General features: G+C 42.8%; 2 protein-coding genes and 1 long non-coding RNA gene across 3 annotated transcripts; 1 reads left to right on the forward strand and 2 right to left on the reverse strand.

The window, feature by feature from the left end:
• Nucleotides 1-477: 477 nt before the first annotated feature.
• Nucleotides 478-1920, reverse strand: LOC136354671 (uncharacterized). Its single transcript, XR_010738239.1, has 3 exons — nucleotides 1522-1920; nucleotides 1348-1416; nucleotides 478-1233 (listed from the first exon to the last, which is right to left on the reverse strand). It is a non-coding gene; the product is annotated as an uncharacterized lncRNA (long non-coding RNA).
• A 2195-nt stretch (nucleotides 1921-4115) lies between these two features.
• On the reverse strand, nucleotides 4116-10282 carry LOC9269725 (uncharacterized). The gene is made up of 3 exons (XM_026021814.2): nucleotides 9266-10282; nucleotides 8067-8681; nucleotides 4116-6059 (listed from the first exon to the last, which is right to left on the reverse strand). Exons 1-3 carry the CDS (start codon nucleotides 10247-10249, stop codon nucleotides 4305-4307), a joined length of 3354 nt encoding a protein of 1117 aa, XP_025877599.1. The 5' UTR covers nucleotides 10250-10282; the 3' UTR covers nucleotides 4116-4304.
• A 4869-nt stretch (nucleotides 10283-15151) lies between these two features.
• LOC4352647 (CSC1-like protein HYP1) lies at nucleotides 15152-21302 on the forward strand. The gene is made up of 10 exons (XM_015765153.3): nucleotides 15152-15500; nucleotides 15608-15763; nucleotides 16472-16535; nucleotides 16823-17032; nucleotides 17763-17951; nucleotides 18129-18427; nucleotides 18660-18936; nucleotides 19130-19402; nucleotides 20401-20634; nucleotides 20792-21302. Exons 1-10 carry the CDS (start codon nucleotides 15265-15267, stop codon nucleotides 20939-20941), a joined length of 2088 nt encoding a protein of 695 aa, XP_015620639.1. The 5' UTR covers nucleotides 15152-15264; the 3' UTR covers nucleotides 20942-21302.
• Nucleotides 21303-23223: the final 1921 nt, after the last annotated feature.

Raw genomic sequence — 23223 nt, forward strand, 5'->3', positions numbered from 1 at the left:
GGAAGTTTGTGGTAAGGCTTCTACGTGCGGGAGTCCACGATGAATTCAAAAATCCATCCAAAACTAGTTCCTTGAAAAGGCTCATTAACTACATGCCCTCCCTCTCCTTTCGACCTATGTGTGAATAGATAAAAAGCCCATATTTTTTTGCTTTGAGCTGGCAAAAAAATAATATAAAAAAATATAGTAGGTAGCAATTTTATACATAGAAACTTTATACCTAGAAAGTTTATATATAGAAACTTTCAACATATGACAAATTGGTATATAAGCTTTGTACATAAAATAATTGGTATAGAAACTTTATACATATAAATATTTAGCATATGAACTTTGTATGTAATGTAAAATATCCGGTATAAAAACTTTTACACAAAAAGTTTCGAATTAAAATAAAACAGAAAAACATAATCACAAACACTTGATTGGGCAAATGTGTTCAGCCCAACATGTGCAAGAAAAATGAAATAGGCCAAGTAAAAAAAATCCATGCGTTTAGCCCATAAAACGAAAAGAAAAATGACGGCCCAACACAAGTATCATCTGGGCCAAAAAAAGCAAACGGACGTACATTAACTTTTGGAAAAAGTATAATTTGACTCCCTCAACTATCGTCCGAGTATTCATATCCTCCAACCACAAAACCGGGTATATCGACTCCTCCAACTATCAAAACCGGTGTAAACAATATCCCTGGTTTTGGCTGATATGGCGCCTACGTGACGGTTTTGACCGAGTCTTTTCCTACGTAGCACTTACGTGGCATTAGAATAAAAACAAAAATTAAAAAATATGTGGGACCCATATGTCATACAAAAAATATATATATTGTAGGACCCACGTATCATCCTCCCTCTCCTTCCCTTCTTCCTCCCCCTCTCTCTCCTTTATCTCTCTCTCTCCCCCCGGCTTTTCTCTTCACCGGAGGAGCGGCGGCCTCCACCGGCGGGATGCGTATAGGTACGGCGGCTTCTACCACCGTGGGGAGGGATTCCATGGCAACGAGAAGCAGCTGGTGGCCGAGATGCCCGTCGAGCCGGCAACGGCGACTACCGTGGTGCTTCCCGTCGCGGAGCCAGATCCGGACTCGAGCCACGATGCCGCCGTCGCGGCCGCCGAGGAGCCGGTCCATGGCGAGGCCGATGAGGAAGACGAGGATGAGATGGCGAGTAGCCGGACTTCACCGGAGGGATGTTTGCGCAGACCGTTCACATGCCGTCCGATGTCCGTCTCCTGCAAAAGCACAAAGCAGGAACTTCAACTTCATCTCCTCTCCTTTTGTTGCAAGGGGAACAGAACAGCAGTGACGGTGAAAGAAGAATGGGGGTAAAAAGCTTTTGTTTTCACCTGGAGCGCCTTGTACGGGATGTCCATGTCTGCCAGGCTCTGCAGCAAGCTCAGCAGCTCGTCCTCCGGCTGTGAGGAAACAAAACGAAAAAACGTGCAGCTCGTGTCAAATTTCAATGGTTTCTTTGATCGAATTCGTCGGCGAGGTGGTGAAAGAAAATTAAAAAAAAAAACCTCAGTTGTTGTAGCCGCCGCCGGGCGTAGAGCCGCTCCACGATACCGTCGCGCCGCGCGCGCAGCTCGTCGGGGCGGTCGTGCGCGGCACAGGCCAGCGCGGCATCCACGAGCTCCCACACGCCGCCGCCTCCTCCTCCAAATTCCGCCAGCGCGCGGCGCAGCCACTCGTCGTCCCGATCCATCTCCCCCCTCGCGGCGGCGCCGGCGAGACCCGACCCGTCCGCGCCGGAGTATATGTCGGATCTTTCCAACTCAGCGCCACACCTCACAAACCCCATCAACCAACCAAGAATCCGACACCAATCAAGAACCCAACCTCCCCATCACCACTGCCGCCGCTCCCGACCGCCGCCGCCGCCGCTCTGGTGAAGAGAGAGGTCGGGGAGAGAGAGAGGTAAGGGAGAGAGTGGGGGAGGAAGAAGGGAAGGAGAGGGAGGATGACATGTGGGTCCCACAAACCATTTTTGTGTGTGAATGATATATGGGTCCCACATATTTTTTTAATTTTATTTTTATTCTAATGCCACGTAAGCGTTAAGTAGGACGAAGACTCGGTCAAAACCGCTACGTAGGCGCCACGTCAACTAAAACCATCTCCAAAACCATCTAGGAACATTGTTTGCATCGGTTTAGATAGTTGGAGGAGTCAAAGGTATATTTTTTTTTCCTTAACTTTTTCGCACAGCAAAGGCTCCTATAGTAGAATAGCCAATCTTGTCCACCTCCTGATCTTTTTTGTCCTCAAGGCACCCGTCCATTCCTCCTCTCTCGCGGAAGCGCATCGCCCCACGAGGGAGAAGGCACGCTCCCTGCGTCCATATTCAGAGAGCTTCTGCAGGCCAGGCATCTTCTCAGTCAATATCTCTTTGCCATAACCACCATCTCCGATCTCCTACTCTCTTTTCAATCGTTTGATGTTGCATCTGTTCGAGAGCTCCAGCTGCTTCGTCCTGGATTGCTGCTGTACAATTGCAAGTGCAACATGTACTAGCTCCATGAATCGGCTCCACAACTCCACAAGATTCTCTCGCCTCTCACAACATGTTTCTACTGTATTTATTGTTTCACATTCACAATCACTGATCTTTTGATACAATGATATTAGGCAGCTCGCTAGGATTAATTAACATTTCTTCTTTCCCTTTTTTTTTCCCAGCAGATGGGCCATATTGCTTAGATTTTATTTTCCCTGACCTCAATGCTCCAGCCAGCTTCTACTCGACGCCTCTCTTTGATGTAGTTTATTAGTATCTCCCCTGTTTTTTCTATCTTCAAATTTAATTTGTCTCTCCCCTATCAGAACTCAGGTGTCCTTTCCCTAATAAGAGGTGGTTTCTGGAATTATGGGGGTTGCAGTCCTTTTTTTAAATTTTCCTCACCATTGTCATCAGGTGATTCCAATGTACTAACCAAATAATTTAATTGCATGAACTGATTTGATCAAGCACAAACCAACAGTGCGCCTGATGTCCATCTGTAGTAGTGTTAAGGTATTTGATCCTCCTCTAGATATTAGATTTCCACTAGCAAAATGCTTTGCTATGGGTAAAATATACATACTTTGCTTTGACCATTCTTATTTGAATATATGTTATTTACATGATTGAAACAAATATTAAAGTATTGCACAATATCATAGACTAATTTGTAATATGTACAAAAGTAGTGGTGGGGTCCCCCACCACCACTATTATCTTTTATAGCGGTATAGATTATCTCAGGCTGATAAGTTTGTCAATATTTGTTCTCATAATCTCATTGGCTTCTATTTGTGTCATTGATGGGTTTTCACCTTTCTTGCTTGACCCATCCATCAAATATCACTTTTTCTTTCGTTTACAAAAAGTATAAAAATGTTTAAGCTCTACTGGGAAAAAAATTCAGCTATCATTTTAGCCAATAAATTGTGCAGTATACTGCTGCACACGACGTAAAATTGACCCTTTCAAATGTCATCTCATATATTTTTACTTTTTTTTTGTTCAGAACTGAATTATATGTACTTTTTATATTATATTTCAATACAGTATATATGTTGACTAAACTGTTACTTTCACACATTGGTTGTCACTGTTCTATTCTTTTCCTACATTTTTGGGCAATTCTGATGTGGTAAGCTTGCTGCAACATGCATACTGTTGCTCAATCAATAGTGTTTGTTACTTAGAATGACAGTTGTCAACTTTTCATTGGATATAAGGCGCTATGACTTAATCAGGTGGTCCATTCAAACATGATTTTAGTATATAAAAGAGAATGTGACTCCCATGAGCCCTTACTAAAAATGTGAATCTCTCGATTATTTCTCAACTTGGGTAATTGTCTTCTTGGCCTAACTTTCCTAAAGTAGTACTTTTTTCCCTAACGAGACTACTATAATCGCTCTTCCGGCCTCATCTTTTCGTTTATACTTATACTTATTAGCCAAAATTTAAATTTTTAATATAAAATTTGGAGTTGATTTTGTGATTTTTTTTCATCGAAGTTTATTTTTCAGCCTTTGTTTTCAGATCGCTAAGAACACGTATATAAAAATTTTATTCATAAATTATTTTTAATTTGCAAATATGTTGTTTCGTTTATTCCCCAAATAAGCGAACCGATGGGTCCGTTCATTAATAAGCTTGTACAGGTACAACTATTTACTTAGCAAACATTTATTCTATATTTCTAAAATTTGAATTTCAAGACCCCTCTAAACATTGCCATCACTAAACAATCCAAATCACATTTTGGATTTACTATTTTCTTTCAGAAAACTACACCGAAACATCATATATTCAGAAGCAATCAGACACCACAGTCTTGACAAACTCTCGAGGCCGGCAGACAGCCGCCAATGGCGTCGCCATTGGCATCGTCAACCCGCCGCCTTCGGCCATGTCGACGGCGCCGCCTTCGCCGATCTCCCAATCGAAGCACTGCACGAGCGCCGCCACCGTCAGGCCGACGAGGCGCACGGCGAGCCCCTCGCCGGGGCACCGCCGCCGGCCGAGCCCGAACGGCAGCATGGGCGCGGTGACCGCGGTCACCGCGCCGGCGCCGGCGCCGTCGTCCATGAACCGCTCCGGCCTGAACTCCTCCGGCGAGCCCCAGACATCGCCGTCGCGGTGGATCGCCCACGCGTTCACGAGGATCATCGTGCCACGCCGGACATGGTAGCCACCCACCTTGCAATCCTCCATGGCCTCGTGCGCCGGGATCACCGGGCCGACGGGGCGGAGCCGGAGGGTCTCCTTGACGACGCACTGGAGGTAGGGGAGGCTCGCCATGTCGGCCTCCTCCACCAGCCGCGCCGCGCCGACGTTGGCGTCTATCTCGGCCCTGACCTTCGTCATCGCCTCCGGGTGCGCCACCAGCTGCGCCATCGCCCACTCCGTTGTCAGCGCCGACGTGTCGGTGCCGGCGGTGAGCAGCACCAGGACGATGCCCTTGACGACATTGTCGGTGTAGTGGTCGGGGTCGGTTTCTTGCAGCGTGAGGAGGGCGTCGATGATGCCGTTCTTCTTCTGATCCTTGTCGGCGGCGGCGGCGGCGGCGCGGCGTGTTCGGCGGTGGTCGTCGACGAGGCCGGCGACGAACGCGTCGCGCCTTTTCTGAAGGCTTTGTAGGGTGGCCACGACGCCGCGGAGACGGTCGACCCACCGGAGCGCCGGGAAGAAGTCGCCGACGGTCGGCGAGCCGCTCGCCGCGAACGTCTCCTCGACGATCTCCTGGAACCTGCGCGTCTCGTCGCCGGCGTGGCGGCGCGCGGTCACCGCGCGCAGCATCACGTTGAGCACCAGCTCGAACAGCCTGGGCCGGAGCGTCACCGTGCCGCCGCCGCCGCCGCCGGCGGCGGCGTCGCGGAGGACGGCGTCGACGAGGGACGCGACCTCGGCCCGGCGGTCGGCGGCGAGCGCGGCGAGGCGCGCGTTCGAGAAGAGCTCGACGCCGAGGAGGCGGCGGAGCGCGCGCCAGTGGTCGCCGTGGGAGGCCCACACGACGGTGGTGTGGCCGTACCCGAGGACGTCCCCGGCGAGCAGCCGCGGCCTCCCCGCCACCGCGGCGTCGCACGCCGTGAAGCACTCCTCCGCCGCGGCGTGCGTCGACACGAGCAGCGCCCGCCGCGCGCCCAGCCGCAGCGACACCACCGGCGCCGCCCCCACCCGCGCGGCGACCTCCGCCAGCGAGCGGTGCAGCGGCTTCTTGATCAGGTGCAGGTGGCCGAGCACCGGCATCGCCGGCGGGCTCGGCGCCGCACCTCCATCACCCAACCTCGTCATCACAACAACGGCGACCATCAAGAACAGAACGCCGACGACGACAACCAGGCTAGCGTCGCCGCCGGTCACCGCTGTCGTGGCAACCTCGAGACCAGCCATCATCGTCGACGGATCCGGGAACGGCAAGAACACTCTCAGGAAGCGATTCCTCGAGGAAGAAGAAGACAAGAAGAGGAAGAGCCCATCACTCCAATTGATGAATGGCCCATGCCGGCTGCTGGCCGCCATGGCTGAGGTCACTGTCAGCTCAGCTAAGCGTCGCCATCGAAGCTGCTATTCCGTCAATCGAATGGAGGAGATTGACATTTGGCGCATTCTAGACAACTTCCCTTTTTTAGAATAATGGATTTAAATAAAACCTAGCCACTTCTAGACAACTTCTAATTTTGTACCGAAACTGTGGCTGGCACGTCGCTGCTCACTGACATATGGGTCCGAGGGGCTGTAGGGTCCACACGTCAGTGAGTAATGCTGCAGATGACATGCATCCTCGCTATCTATGGTGTCCTATTTTATTCAGCTTAACCGTGTAACTACTTACTAAGCAGACATGTTTTTTTCATACTGTTTAAACGGTGTATTTTTAAAATATTATATATAAAAATAATACTTAGTTAAATCAAATAAGTCAATTTCTCAAATTTATAATGATTAATACTTAATTATATTGTACGCTATTGACACGTCTTGTTTGGCTTGCAATGAAAAAACTCAAGCCAACACCATATTTAAACGCAACATAGAAGACATCCTCGGAACGTAGAGTTGAATGAAATTTGGAAAAAATTCAAGGAAAATGTACTAGTTAGCCAATTACTGCAAAAATTACTTTTTTATTCAAAGGACCATTGGTGATTATGTTAATCTCAAAATATATTGGCCCAGTTTTCTAGAGGTGTTTATAGGGATAGTGTGTGCGTGTGTGCTCATAGAAGCGGGTGTGTACGTGTTGTTAATGTCTACGTTTGTATTGTGTTTCTAAAAAACTGACAAAATATCCACCTTAAAACGACGGATCATACTTTAGAGGAGCTCTTGGTGAGGTTAAATTAATCAACGTGTGCGTCAATGGAAAAAAAATCAAGATTAGAGCTATGGATGGACATATGATCAAGCTACGGATGAACTCAAACTCAAGTTGAACATTTACAATTAATGTATATAAATGGACATATGACTAATTATACCTACTGTAGAATGGGGGACTTTTGGTGGAATTTCCGAGGAGTTGAACTAATTTCGTTTGAAAATGCTGTACAAGTTCATGTGTTTCAAAGGTGCTTTAAAGCCTTATCCGTAGTTCCTAAAAGGTTACGAAATTACACAATTAAGATGGATGTATGACCGGTTTTAATGGCGATAGATAATTTTGGACGGCACTGCAAACTTATGGATATCCCTTGCTTCAAAGTTTTCAACTACTTCCTCGCACAGTGACTTATACTAAAATGAAGCTATTTTTTCACCTTCATCTTCTCTTAGCCAAGCATAACCATTCTCTTCACCTTGTTTCTCATCTCCACTAATCATAATCTTTTTTCAATTATCTCTACCTATTTTTTAATACCCGTGCTTGTAAAAAAATAATTACATTATGGGATGGAGGAAGTACATATTAGGCGTAAGCAAGTATTTTGGGCCTTTTGGGCCAGATGAGAAAAAAAATGTATTTTGGGCCTAAAAAAAAGTGGAGTAGAGACCATATGCATGCCTATAGGCCTGAAAAGAGAGGCCTGATTGCAGTTTTGGGGCCAAAATGAGGAAATCTTGACCCCAAAATGAACTGAGATTTCAAGTGAGGCTTTGTTTTCCTCCTAGGTGAACTTTGGCTTTTTAATTATGTTTTATTTACCATAAATCGAGCATCAATTTCCCTAAAGTAGTACTTCCTCCGTTTCTGGTTATAAGACTTTCTAGCATTACCCATATTCATATAGATGTTAATGAATCTAGACATATCCGTTTCAGGTTATAAGACTTCCGTCATTAACATCTATATAAATATGGACAATGCTAGAAAGTCTTATAACCTGAAACGGACGAAGTATTACCATAGGTTCAAAGGTTTCTGGATTGCTTTGTTTATAATTATCCCAGTGATTTTGATCTCCTGTCCTTTAATTTGAAGTGCATGTATTGTAATTAAAATGGTATAAATTAACCTATGAACACGAGAGCTAATGACCGAATATTTGACTATTTGGTTGAAATCAATTACACAAAACAATTATTTGGCGTGACAGATCCTATAACGTATCAAAGAAAAAAAAATTTCTAGAGACTTTTGAGCACAGACTCCATCTCCACACGTGGTAGGCACATGGCCATGAGAGGCACGGCCATAGGCATGGTGAGCCCAGAACCTTCACTCATATCAACCTTCTTCTTTCCGACGCGCTCCCACTGAAAGCATTGTATCATAACCCCTAGCGCCATCCCTACCGTCCTAAGAGCAAGGCCTTCACCGGGGCACTTCCGCCTCCCCATACCGAAGGGCATCATCCACCCACTTCCATCGACTTTGAAACCCTTGAACCTCTCGGGTATGAACTTGTCCGGGTCCTCCCAAACACGGGGATCCCGCTGCATGGAGTACACGTCGACCAACACCATCGTCCCGCGTGCGATGACGTGTCCAGCGACCATGCAGTCACGTGACGCCTCGTGCGGGACAAGGTGCGGGGCTAGAGGGTACAGCCGGAGCGTCTCCGTGATGATGCACCGGAGGTAGGGGAGGTTAGCGAGGTCGGGTTCCTGGAGGAGGCGGGACATGCCAACAACAGAGTTAATCTCATCCGTTGCTTTCCTGAGCACATCTGGATTGTTAAGGAGGAGAGCCATCGCCCACTCGATCGTGCTTGCTGATGTGTCAGTTCCGGCTTGTAGTAAACTCTGTATAGTTACACACATGTTGAAAAAGATTAAATTTGAATATAGAAGCAACAAATTTCAATGGCAACATGGCTTAAGCCTTTGGTAGAAGTGACATATATGTCAAAGATCATTACCAAAACCATTAACTTAATCAATGCTGAATCATTGTGACTAGTAAATAAACTAAACACTCAGTGTGTACTACACATCAGACTGTTGACATTAACAAAATGGCTAGTGTGATGCATCATCACTGACGACTAATGCCATACATGATAGCTTTCTTTATATTTTTTTCTTGTTAAATTATCATTCATTCAAGTACTATAAACAGTGAAACCAACTCAATTCATTTTCAAACTTATAAAGATACTACTAGTATCAACCGTACTTAAAAAAAATCACTGAATTATTGCCACAAATTAATTAATTAGCTATAGTTCGCAGTGCAGTACACATCGGCCTCATTTCGCGGTGATGAGATGGACGAATTTTTTGACCGTCCGATTGAAAATCGACGGCTAGGAGTACTCTACCACGTGGCGCGTGACGTCACTCTGACACGATGCATGCGAGGTGGATTATACTATTGGAGTACGTACCAAGCAGACGGTACGGATGACCTCGTCGGCGTACGACTCCGGCGAGCTCTCCTGCTGCCGGAGCAGGTCGCCGATGACCGTACGCCGCGGCGGCGAGGAGGAGAAGTCATCGGCGGCGACGGCGAGGCGACGGCGGTGGCGGCGCCTGTACTCGTCGACGATGCGCTGGCCGAAGTCGTGCCGCTCCTTGGCGATGCCGGCGAGCCGCCGGCGGGCTCTCCCGAAGTCCAGCAGCCGGAGGAACGGGAGGAAGTCTTGCCGGTTCGCCGCCCCCGCCGCCGCGAGCCCGGCCTCGGTGATGGCCTTGAACCGGAGCACGTCCTCCTCCGCCATGCGCTCGCCGGCGACCATGGACATGATCACGCTCGCCACGAACCCGTACGCCGCCGGCTTCACGCCGACGACGACGGCCGACGCCGCCGACGACGACGAGGAGGACGAGTAGAGCCTCGCCGCCATGGCGCGGGCCTCGGCGTCGCGCGCGGGGGAGGTGGCGGCGAGGCGGCGGGCGCAGAGGGCGTGGACGGTGGCGAGGCGGCGGAGGTGGCGCCACCGCGCGCTGTGCCCCGCCGTGGCGATGGTGGGGCAGCCGTCGGTGAGCAGCCGCCGCGACGCGAGCCCCGGGCGGCCCGCGAGCGCGGCGTCGTGCGCCGTGAAGCACTCGTCGGCGGCGGCCTGGGAGGAGACGAGCACCACCGGCCTCGCGCCGAACCGGAGCAGGAGGAGCCCCGCGCCGCCGCCGTAGCGCGCCGCCAGCGCGGCGAGGGAGCGGTGCAGCGGCTTCTTGAGGAGGTGGAGGTGGCCGACGACGGGGAGGGCCGGCGGGCTCGGGATGCGCCGGCCACCGTCGCCATTGGGTGGTGGAGCTTGGTAGGATAGGAGATGGAAGAGAAGCCATGTGAGGAGGAGGAGGAGGAGAAGAGAGGCGAAGACGAAGGCTTGTGAGATCTCCATGGACAAGGTGAATGAAACTCTGCATGCCATGGAGCTCAGAAATCACAATGGTTCTGGTGTTTATGTAGCACTCCCTCCGTCTCACTCCCAAAGACACGGTCGAATTTGTCATAGTCTTCAGGACAAATATTTGACTTTAAATTTATCATATATTATAATATTTGTAGCAACAAAATCATAACCATATGAAAGTAAATTTAAATGATAATCCAATGATATTATTTTCATCAAATAAAATTTAATTTATAATAAGCTATTTATTAGTCGAATATTTAAAAGAGTTGAATTTTAAAATACATGTGTGTCTTAGTGAGTGGGACGGAGAGAGTAGGGTATTGCTGGTCTTTAATTTAATGTGGTGCCAAGAGTATGTAAAAGATTGAAACAATTTATGATTTGAGCTATATATTTATTATTTGAACTTATGTTAATTTAGAGTGGGTCATCAGGGTTTGCTTTCTTCACTATGATTGGCTAACTCTGATCATGGCTTTATTTATACTCCATTCATCTTAAAATATAAATATAAGACGTGTTTTATTTCGATAGGATAAGACTTCGGCCAACGATTACTCTATTAGGGTATAATTTTTATGACAAAAATAAATTAAATTTGTTAGATTTATATCTAAAAAGTCTTACTTACGATCATAGATAACCAGGCCAGAAGTACTTCCATTATCTTAAAAAGGCCATGAGGAGCTTAGAATAGACAACTCACATGCCTATCCATCCTAAAAGGATATTAAAAAAACCCCAAAATTATGCCAATAGTGATACGAATACTTGTATATCACAAATACATACAGTTTTTCAGAACAACAACTTACTTATTCTCCATGAGCATGTTTCCCAACCTGCTGAACCGTGTGTTTCATGAAAAATTTTCTATATAGAATTTTCAGTTTATAAAAAACTTTGAAGTTTTTTAAATCAAATAAATCCAATATTTAGTGTATAATAATTAACTTGATTAATCATGCACTGATGACTTATCTCCCTCTCAATAAAAAATCTCAGTTTACACGCTGAAACGAGCTCATGCTTAGCTTTAATTTGAGAAGGGAATTTTCCTTTAAGAAAATAATCTGACAAAACAAATTATCCTAAGCAAGAAATGGATACATATGATCTCTGCAATATCCAGGAATGTTTCCAATCGTGCACGTGGGAAATGCTGGCATTAGGATAGCATAAATCACACGTTTTTTCATCAGTGAAAATCACACGTTTTTGGAGAGATATCGAGAGCCATGCATATCCATCAATCCATCATGGACCATATACGCGTTAGGGTTCAGGGGCCCGTTGTGATGCGTTCTTGCACCAGCTGGGTATGATTCGGATCTATCTGAATTCTGATGATGATCTGTCGGCGAGATGACGTGTACCTATGCCGAAGTTGAACATTGACATGCGTACTGTTGTTGAGTGCCGACTCCACTTAATTACCACTGCCTTTCACATTGTATATTTGGTGTTGAGTGACGCTTGTCTTATTATAGTATTCAGAATATTCCAATATCCTAAAATATAATATAATATAAGTATTTCTAATTATAAATTTAGATAACTGTTCGTTTAAATTCATACTTAAAAAAATTATATTTTGGGCGGATGTAGTACAAAATATGAAAAATAACTATGCATCCTCGTTACTTTTACTCCTCAAATTTTGCAAATTGTCTAGGTAGTAAAGTTTTACGTGGTTACTATGTGTAATCACTTTCTACGCCCACATCAACGATTGAGAATAGGTATACTGACAATATATCATATAGAAGCAGGCTCAACTTGGTAATAAACCCTGAGATGCGCGCTTATGTGGTTTTATTGTGAGCTTGGTCCATCATGGTAAAAATTTGTCCAACCCCATGGGCTTTCAATTATAGCCTATAGATTGTAGACATATTGTTGTCCTAGCTGGCAAAACCACTTGTCAAAGCTTTCACATACGTGACATCACTGGATATAACCACTTTAGCAGTTATATAGACATGATTGCAAAGTTTGATGTAATTATTTTTCATTTCAAATAATATATATTTCATTGATTAGCAACATGGAAAATGAATTATTGTTACGAACAGATCTTCCAAGAGCTAGACGAATATTCCCATATCCACAAATATAAGAGAGACTTAAGGTTTCATTCCGACTATATTTAGGAGGAAAAAAATATACCCCTTAATAAGTAAGGGGAAGTTAGAGAGTGTGAGAGTTGGTGAGAGCAACGTTACGAAAAAAAATTGAGAAATAGGTGATTGGATTGGTGAGACAAATAGTACTCTTAAAATACTTTTTATTTTTGGACAGAGGAATAAAGGAAAAAAAACCCTTTGTATGTAGACAGGGGAGTGGTAACTATTTTGGCCACTATGACGGGAATCTTGAAACAGCTATACCATGTTGGTACAGTGCCCACTGCCAAGAGGACTTTTTGTCTCAAACTTGACTCGATCCGACCGTCCGATTGGATAATAATAGAGAAAAGCGTGCCTGAAAGCTGGCTGCCACAGACTGTAATCAATCTCTGCTCCTCAAAGATGAACATTGCCCGGTGTGTTTTTCACGCCAAAATTGAAAGTTTGGTTGAAATTGAAACGATGTGACGGAAAAGTTGAAAGTTTATGTGTGTAGAAAAGTTTTAATGTGATGGAAAAGTTGAAAGTTTGAAGAAAAAGTTTGGAACTAAACAAACGCCCAATTGAAGGAGCAGAACATGCATGTCAGGCTGTCAGCACAATATTGCATATATACACCTTAATTATAGTGCAGTATTTAGCACAGTGTACATTTGCATTTGTTTCATTAATTTTGGCCTTTTCTTGTTTATCTCTGCTTCTCCTGAAGAGAAGCACTTTGTAAATATATTGTTTTTTTTTGTCTTGATGTTCAATGGAATACTAGAAGCTCTCTTGCTATCAGTTTCGATAAAAGAAATATTTTCGTTTTATGGAACAACTAGTATTTTTCCAAAAAAAACATGTATATCGGTTTCTTTCTCAATTTTATTTCAAAAGATATATGAGGCATGCAATCAAATTCATAAGTTTCCTCTTATTATTCATCCACTATTGCATTATGGTGCCAAGCTTATACTATCTATTCTCACATATTTTACTTTTTACTGAGAGGACTTTCAAGTTACTTAAGTATTCCTATGCAATTACAGGGGCTGACCTGGACTAAGTAATCTAAGCCAAAAAGGCACGTGGTACATTTTGGTGTTGTTTGGATAATGAGAAATGGATTAATTTCCCACCTATCTGTAACTTTTTAATCCTAATCATTCATTCTTTCCACCTCATTTCATCCAAACCTTTATTCATTTCCTAAGCCCATTCCACATCTCATATCCTGTTATTCGAACGGGCCCTTCTGAGTTTTCACCATACTAGTGGCCCAAGCTATAATAAACATGGCCCACCATGGCCCACGGACTAGTTTTTGATCTTCATTGGATGAACAGTGATGTCATTTCGAAAAGTTCACTTCAGATCCCTCTCTTGATTGGATCTCATCCCTCAACCGTAAAATCGGGTACATCGCATCTCTCATTTTTTTTTTCAAAATCATTGCAAATATAGTCTCAAGGAGGTTTTGGATGGTGGTTTGCCGGTTTCAAGTGACGTGGTACCTACGTGGCGTGTTGGCTTGGTATTTATCTAACATGACACCTAAAAATAAATAAAACATAATGCCACCCATGTGTCAATCACAAGAAAACCATCTATATTCAATGAAATCGGCAGCTCGCCGATTCGTTCAAAAAAAATCATAAGAAAAAAAGAGAAACCACAAGCTCACATATCAGTTGGCATTTTCTAGCCATACTTCAGCTAGTTTCGCAGCCTCGGCTTCTCTTCCTCCTCCTCCGACATGGCTAGCTAGCTCCAACCTCGTCCTCCCAGATGGCATGCAAGAGTGGCATTTGGGGTTGTTCATTTTCGAAGGATGGCATATAGTAAATTCTCCTCGAAACCCCTTCTCTTCTTAATTTCTCGTTTCATTGACATATAATCCCCACTCAACCATGTAGTACAAAACAACCGTCGAACCCACTTGAGAAAACAAAATGGACCAGTATTGATAATTGAGGAACATTGTATACCCGGTTTCACGGTTAAGAGACACCGATTGAAACTGATCCTCAAATCGAGGGATGCAATATAGAATTTTTTCCATATCATTTTTGCATTTCCTTGGATCCTGGGTTCTACTTCTACGGGTCAAAAACAATTGTCCTGAAAACGCAGCAAGTTTCTTGTACTCCGTGCAACAAAAAACCACACGCATATGTCTCACGTTGCTGATCCACCTAAAGTCTCTTGCCACTTTTAAACATCACACACTTGGAGTTGAGCAGTTGACTCTCTGACAGGTGCGCCCCCCGACGCAATCCAAGTCCAAAAATAATACTACCTCCGTTTTTTAATAGATGACGCCATTGACTTTTTCTCACATATTTGTCCATTCGTCTTATTAAAAAAATTACGTAATTATAATTTATTTTGTTATGAGTTGTTTTATCACTTATAGTACTTTAAGTGTGATTTATATCTTATATATTTACATAAAATTTTTGAATAAGGCGAATAGTCAAATATGTGAGAAAAAGTCAACGGCGTTATCTATTAAAAAACGGAGGGAGTACTAACAATAACCCAATGGTGGAATATTGAATACGTACTTTCCTTTTCCACCCACGGAAATATTCTACGCACGAAAGCCGCACACGTGTTTCCCGCGACCGCGCCACGTCACCGCAAAAACAAAACCGGGGGGAGCCACGTGTGCCCACTTCCGGATAGATTCACGCCGACCCCCCTACGTCACCCCCGCGGGCCCCACCACAGCCACTGACACGTGGGCCCCACGAGTAACCACCTGTTCCGCTACTAGAAGTATAGTAGGCTTCGCGGCGGTGGTGGGTAAAAGCATAGTGAGCTCTCCCGTGCCACCGACAGGTGGGCCCCACCCGCGCGGCGGAAGGTTCTAGGCTCTCCGGCGAAGGTTCTGGAAGGTTCGGGAGGAGGGGGGAGATGATTCTGTCGGCGCTCGCGACTTCGGTGGGGATCAACCTGGGGCTGACGGTGCTCCTCGCGGCGGCGTACACGCTGCTCCGGCGGCGCCCGCCGTACGTCGCCGTGTACTCGCCGCGGCGGCCGTACGCGCCGCCGGAGCCGTGGCTGCCCGCGGCGTGGCGCCGCACCGAGGCCGACGTCCACGCCGCCGCCGGGCTCGACGGCGTCGTCTTCCTCCGCATCTTCGTCTTCAGGTCCCGCTTCCCCGCTCTCCTCTCCTCCAATCTCGGCATACACGCTGCTCGCTTTACTATGGGGGATGGAGATTGACGAGGTGATGGGGGATTTTGGTGTTGTGCAGCATTAGGGTGTTCGCGGCGGCGGCGGTGGTGGGGGTGGGAGTGCTGATGCCGGTGAACTTCATGGGGGACCAGCTGCGGCAGATTGACTTCTCCGATCTGCCCAACAAGTCCGTCGATCTCTTCAGCGTCTCCAACGTGCAGGATGGCTCCAACAAGTGAGCTATTTCGAGCTTCCTGATGCCTAATTTTTGTTCGCGGATTTAGGGGGTTTTAGTGGGTTTTGTGTGATTGTTAGTGCTTCAAGGTGGATACAATTGTTTAATAATAATAAATTACGTGCCAGTTATAGATTAAATTCTCGTTTTCGTATTAGGAGGATGAATCTCTTGGATTGTTTTAATGAGGTTGAGTATTTTGTTTATGCTAGTGGCTATTGAGATGTTCAGAGTATGCTTCACTGCACAGTTTTAGCTTAGGATTGCTCAGTTTGGTGAGCACTTTGATGGTTTTCTTTTCCTGGCCACTAGTCTATTTATAAAGCATGATTTGTTTTTCTCATTGGTTCCTTATTTTTCTGAAATTCTAATTTGTATTTTCTTTGTTTTGAAGGGGCAAAGTGCTAACTGCATGAAAAAAAACACAGAGATTCACTAATTCACCTATTTGATGCTGTCTCGAGAAAATGCGTTGAATCTCTCTCATAAAAGAAAAATATTTCTTTTAGTAGTATTTAGAATTTGATGTCGGTCATTTAAAATCCAACGGTTTCAAACATGGGCCTGCATGCTTAGGCCTTCTCCATGGCTCCAGGCTGATGCGACCATTTTGCTAGAGTGTTAAGTTGATTTCTGTCTGGAATTTATCTTCATTATTGGGCTAGCAATGCATAGCATACTCATTACCGGTGGTAATGTGGTGAACAGATTGTGGCTCCACTTTTCGGCTGTGTACATCATAACTGGAATTACATGCTACCTCCTTTATTATGTAAGTAATTGAGTATTTTGCTTCTTTTTGGCTACCTACTCACTGTTTTCAAACTAATTCAACATTTTACTTCCCTCTCTTATATTTGTGCTAGACCTAATAATTTGATCTATTTTCTTGATTGGATACTTCTTCAGTCAAACTCATTTGATATTTCAGTTACCATACCATGCATGCTTGTCAGATCTGGCATTCATTTATCAAATTCTTCTCGTTGAAGTTCTGCTTTGCTGCTTTCCTGTTTTCACATCTTTATGTACACAATGGTTTATGTTAGCTCTTTGCAGGAATACAAATATATTTCTGGCAAGAGGCTCGAATATTTTATGACATCAAAACCACTACCTCAGCATTTCACAGTTCTAGTTCGAGCTATACCTGTAACCAATGGTGTGTCTGTGAGTGATGCTGTTGATAAGTTCTTCAAAGAGTACCATTCATCTACCTACTTGTCACACACTGTTGTTCATCAAACTGGCAAACTCCGCCGCCTTCTTGTAAGATTCGATTGTTTTGCTACTTTCTATTGCTTCAGTATGGTTAACATCCTATATTTTATCCATGGTTCCAACAACACTTACTATATGGGGTGTCTATAGATTGACTTATTGCATTGGGTACATGTTGTTGTATTGAAAGTAGATAGTGATAGGTTTGCAAGGCTTGCATTTTGTTTCAGTTATAATCAATATGTTTTGACAACTTATTAGTCCTTTACTTAATTTCTTGTGACTAAAACAACTCACCATACTGGAAGTTGCTATTTTACTTTCAACATGTCACTTCTAACTCTATGTTATTAGTCTGATATATACATCTAGTGATTATGTCGAAAAGTAGATTTTAGATTAAACGTGGAGTCACAGAATTGCTCCTTTCCATTGTTTCATAAATAAAATACAGAAAGTATCTAATATGTTTCTGCCTAGACATGTCAAAAAATTCAAGGGGAGAATATATACATCAGTTGTGATCCTCATTTGAAAGTTGTCCGTATCTTATTTCACCTTTCAACACGCAGATTTATTCCCTTTTTTTTTGTCATGCGAACAATTTTGTTTATCCTAAATGTATCTTAAGAAATGGTACACCAGTAGATTTTCTTCATCAGCTGGAAAACTAAACAGTTCCATCTCTACATTTAGATCAACTTTATAATGTCTTTGTTCTATATTGCTTAATGTAATCTCCAGTTCCATTTTGATAGTTAACTCCATCTCTGTCCAGAATGACGCTGAGAATATTTGCACAAAGCTTGCCAACTTGAAGTCTGTACGGCGTACTTCTGGAGATCCTCCAGGAAAATTTCTTGGAATATTTGGCAGAAATGATCTTGTTGGGAAATATCAGAAAAGGCTGGAGGACCTAGAAGAAAATGTTAGAATGGAACAATCAGACACTACTAGGAGCAGACAGGTGCATATTTCTACCAATTTTGGTCTTGCTCAAACCATGATGTTTCAATATCTCCCTATCTGTTTGTTATACTGCATTGGAATTAGTATTTGGCTCTGGTGCTCATCTTTCAGAAAATTTATTTATAAACATTTCAATATTTTGTCATCTGTTCTGATTTTCTTTACATCTCTTTAGGAAGTTCCCGCTGCTTTTGTGTCATTCAGATCTCGATATGGTGCTGCAAATGCTATTTACATAAGACAATCAGACAAGCCTACTGAGTGGCAGACTGAGCATGCTCCTGATCCCCATGACGTTTATTGGCCTTTCTTTTCAACATCATTCATGGACAGATGGATATCCAAGTTTGTAGTCTCTGTAGCTTCTATTCTCCTGATACTCGTCTTTCTCCTAGTTTCGGCATTTGTTCAAGGACTCACCTATATGGAACAGCTAGAGACATGGTTGCCTTTCCTGAGAAATATACTGGAAATGTTAGTGTTTATCCATCTATTTATTTTTCACTACTTTCTGTATTTTGTTATTTCAGAAAGGAATCACCATTTCTTATAAAGTTCCAGTTTGCAGCAGTCATGCATTTTTTTGGATGCTTAATTTGGGATACTAATATTTACAAATTTTACCATGTTGGTTTTAATTTTTCTAATGCATTGCACAATATGATGGGATTCACTAACCAAGCTAAAATTTATTTGATTGTTGCAGAGCTGTTGTCAGTCAGTTGGTTACAGGATATCTTCCCAGTGTCATTCTTCACTTTCTTTCCTCTTATGTGCCCTCTATAATGAAGCTGTTTTCAACAATGCAAGGATTCATCTCTGTTAGTGGGATTGAGAGAAGTGCTTGCAACAAAATGCTTCGGTTTACAATATGGAGTGTGTTCTTTGCAAATGTTCTTACTGGCTCAGTACTTGGTCAACTCGAGATATTCCTTGATCCGAAGGAAATCCCTAAAAGGCTTGCAGTTGTTGTACCAGCACAGGTACAGCTTGCATTTATTGTTGCCTTTAAAACTGCTTAGTGAGTGAAAAAGCTCTTTGTTTTGTAGATATTACTGTGGGCATTTCAATGTAAAATCTGCTTTCTTAAACAACTGTCTCTTGTGTAGTATTGTATTGATCTCTTCCTCAACCGTGCATTGCTAAACTGTCCTTTGTTTATGCTTTGCTCTACAGGCCTCTTTCTTTATTACATATGTTGTGACATCTTGGACAAGTATAGCATCAGAACTTACTCAAACTGCTGCCCTTTTATTCCATTTGTGGGGTAGCTGTGCAAAATGCTGCAAGAGGGATGAGTCCAAACCTCCATCAATGCATTACCATAGTGAAATTCCTCGGGTTCTCCTGTTTGGACTTCTTGGGCTCACATACTTCATTGTATCCCCACTTATCCTCCCATTTGTACTGGTTTACTTCTGCCTTGGCTACTTCATATATCGTAATCAGGTGAGAGTGTTGCAGTTCATTTATCAGTACTTTATAATTTTCTGTTCTTCTACTCATGGAGTCTTTATGCTGTAATATACCTGGTTGGAATTTGGAAGGACATATTAGTACCTAAACCTGTTCGAAATTTGGATAGGGACTGACCAATTTGTTTGACACTTGCATAGTAATTTACTGAACTTGGTTTTGCAGACTGCCAGACTTGGTACTTAAAATTCACTTACACCACAAGGTGTAGATGGAATCAGGATAACGTGGGTCCAACTATAAATAACTTTTTCTTAGAATGTTTAGCACATAATCGTAGTGTTGTTTCCTGAAAGATGATCTAGATAATCTAGTGATGTAATTTGTAACACTCAGTCTGAAAGGCATCCAACAGTTCAAGTGTTATAATGAGGACTTTCTTGTGTGCAATGATTGCCTGGTAGAACAGTAGAAATTGCTTTCCCGCAAGTATTTGTCTTCTTTCACATCTTGCAAATAAGATTAAGTTTGGTTTTTTAATCTCAGTGAGATATAAGAGAACAAAGAACGCCCTTTATATGTTCTTAAGAATTTCGAGAACTTCCACAGTTGATTTCATGCGTTTGCAACGGTCACATCATCTATAATAGGTGTTGTAAATACTTCAGGCGTCCTATTTATCCATGCATTTGGAAGCTGGTATCAGTATACCATGTATTCTGGTTACACTGGTCCTGCAAAGATTAAACGATGTATTATTTGTTATATGAAAAATTGCCAAATCAACACCATGCATTCTAAAAGTGGATTGTTTAGCTGGATAAATGTGCCATACCAGAGAACCATGACACAGTTAAAGTGATATTTTTCCATCCATATAGTAGTTAATAAGGCACCAATAATTCTACATTGCATCATAGTAATACTTTAGGCCCCTTTAGTCCGACCAATCTGGAATTTGCACGTGTTTAACTCTGTAAAGCATTAGTTTATCCGTGTACACTTCTTAACTTTGCATAGTACAAATGCAGCTTTTTAATGTATATTCACCCAAGTATGACACTGGTGGAAGATTCTGGCCCATTGTGCACGGGGGAACAATATTTTCTCTGGTGCTGATGCATGTTATTGCAATTGGAGTATTTGGATTGAAGAAACTTCCCCTTGCATCAAGTTTGCTGGTACCTCTTCCAGTGCTGACCCTTCTGTTCAATGAATACTGCCGGAACAGATTTTTACCGATCTTCGAAGCATATTCTACTGAGGTAATGTGTTTTTCATTTTGTCCAAGGGTGCAATGTAATTCTCTTTGTGCAACTATGTATCAAAACGAACAACGCATCATTCTGGTCCTTTTAGCTTATCACTTCGATAGTTCGATTAGATATAATGTGTATTCACGTTCTACCTTTCGTGCTGCAGTCATTGATAAAGAAAGACAGAGAAGAAGAGAGCAAACCAGAAATGGCAGAATTCTTCAGCAATCTTGTAAATGCGTACTGTGACCCGGCGATGAAACCTATCCAACACTCCTCGAATTCAGATGAACGCACTACACCTCTATTGTCTTAGATCCAGATAAGTAATAGCTTGCAGCCTTACTGTCATGGCGTGAATTTTGGTTTGACACCGATAATCAGGCATACAACAATACACCTGTGCTTCTTCTTGTGATGTTACTGTTGTAAAGCATTACTACATACTTGACTGTGGAGTTGTTGTGCATATTTGATTTGTACATCTTAATTTGTGCTTACTGCGTAGAGATGAATAATGCATTGCTCCTTAATGAAGTGCTGTCAATGCAAACCTGTGTGGGTTGTACTTCTAGATATGTCAAATCACCTTTATTTGTTCCCTTCAAATTTTGTGTATATGGATGTTCTTTTGCTTCAACCTATTCAGTAATGAGATTATTTGGCAGTTGGAATGATGTGATATTAGTACTGATACATTATTATCAGTTTATTTGAGTTATACTTGTCCTTTTTTTGTGCCCCTCTGAGACTATTATCATATACAATTTGATGCCAAAATTCAGTTTTCTAAATACAAAAGGTTTCAAACCGTGTTGAACAGAACATAATTTGTTAGCCTGTTTCCTATAGTTTGCTATCACCCAATTAATTATATGCTGAGATTATTTGACAAGTTCATACTCTACAGTCACTGTGGTTTTGAAAATGTCATGCTATCCTTGGATTTGGAGCATACTGTTCTAATATATAAATAGACATCCATTTTCTTTTGTCCCTTTTTGTGTATGATTCTCAACATGCTACTCCAACAAAGATTTGCTTGCATCAGATTGAGCATATATATACATGATCACAAACAATGTGAATATGGGCCCCAAAAAAAATCAGTCAATTAAAGATCAGCAATATTGACGTATTCCTAATCGATTGTTCTATTATTTGGCTTCCATGGAAAGGAAATGTTCATGTGATTGCCTGCCACTTGGAGAGAGAACAGAGGTGTAGTGTTGTGGTAATCTATCTTAAGCAAGCCTGTAATTAGACTCGTACTGAGGCTTAAGTCACCATTAACAAAGATTATGTGATTAATGTTCCATTTGGCTCCCATGTTGTCTGTTGTAGTAGATTGTTGAATGCTGATGAATCCTAATGTGGCAAGTAGAAGGCCATGTCAATGTAAGCCATAGGCCTTAAAAAAAAGGGTAGGAGTAAAAGCCATAGCATATTGTGCCATTTGTCTTGATTGTTCAAAGGAAATCTTATGTAGAAACATGCTATGATGCTGATAATATTTTCCTATTGGCAAGTTGCATGGACAAAATGATATCACATTCATACCAAGTTGGTATCCCTGTTAGTAGTTTAATCCTTTTACTTTGTCCTAAAGTCTCTGTCATTTGTGCCTCACAACTTGTAGACATCTGCTGGATTCTTGGTCACAAAGCATGAAAAGGCATTGTGATGTGAACATGATGACATATCTAATTGGAATGTAGGGTATATTGTTAGAGGTCCTTTTCTAATTTGTATGTCCTCAGCCAAGACCCATGGAACTCTAATTTGCAACTGATTGCAGCCTTGACCTTTTCATATACCCTATGTAAGACCATTAGCTAGACTTGACCAAGAGACTGTGAAGGAGATGATGATGAGAGGCTAGGTCAAGCAGTCAATAACAGCAATATAAGCACGTCATGTTTGATCTCACAACCATTAAAAGGAAGAGTTAGTGACTAAATCATGTACATATACAAAACCGATTACATGTTTGATAAAAAAAAATCATGCCAAAATAAAAAATAAAAATATGTTGTTATAGTAGAACTCGAACCATGCATGCTACTCAACTCTCATCGAGGTTTTACCAAAATGAAAATTACAAGCTAAAATTTACCAAATAACCACTACTATGAAACACGTTTTGCAGATGGCCAAAACACGTTTTTACATGTGGCCGGGCCTACGACCAAAGGCAAGTGAAATATCGCGTAGGATTTTGTGGGGGAAATAGTTGTTTTGTGAGCAATATTGTTTCATGATAAGAACATATGTGTTCCATACTTGTAGCATTTCTGATCATTTTTATATGCCGATAATTTTTGTTTTGAATTCACCAATGGGAATGAACTATCCTTTAAAAGCTGGCAGCAGATGGATACATGACATATATGAAAAGAATATGAATGGTATATTCTATACCACGAACTACTTTAGTTTGTAAGATTTTTTTACCCATTAGAAACCAGTGATAGAGTTACAATCATTGGTTGAAGAAAGGGCGTGTAAAGGGACATTGGATAGACCGTCATCGTCATCCATGACAAACACAAAAGGATAACAAGAAAAAAATTATATCGAAGCTGTTTAGATTACTCA

This window comes from Oryza sativa, chromosome 12 (assembly GCF_034140825.1).
Source record: "Oryza sativa Japonica Group chromosome 12, ASM3414082v1".
NCBI lineage: Eukaryota > Viridiplantae > Streptophyta > Magnoliopsida > Poales > Poaceae > Oryza > Oryza sativa.

What these genes read in the sequence shown, in the direction of transcription:
- LOC9269725 (XM_026021814.2), bottom strand. Translation starts at nt 10,249, where the DNA reads ATGGCATGCAGAGTTTCATTCACCTTGTCCATGGAGATCTCACAAGCC. An exon ending in TCATCCGTACCGTCTGCTTG is followed by an intron (nt 8,682 to 9,265) that starts GTACGTACTCCA and finishes GTAACTATACAG; the next exon opens with AGTTTACTACAAGCCGGAAC. An exon ending in AGTCTGTGCTCAAAAGTCTC is followed by an intron (nt 6,060 to 8,066) that starts TAGAAATTTTTT and finishes ACGGAATAGCAG; the next exon opens with CTTCGATGGCGACGCTTAGC.
- LOC4352647 (XM_015765153.3), top strand. Translation starts at nt 15,265, where the DNA reads ATGATTCTGTCGGCGCTCGCGACTTCGGTGGGGATCAACCTGGGGCTG. An exon ending in GCAAACTCCGCCGCCTTCTT is followed by an intron (nt 17,033 to 17,762) that starts GTAAGATTCGAT and finishes ATCTCTGTCCAG; the next exon opens with AATGACGCTGAGAATATTTG. An exon ending in ACTTCATATATCGTAATCAG is followed by an intron (nt 19,403 to 20,400) that starts GTGAGAGTGTTG and finishes GTACAAATGCAG; the next exon opens with CTTTTTAATGTATATTCACC.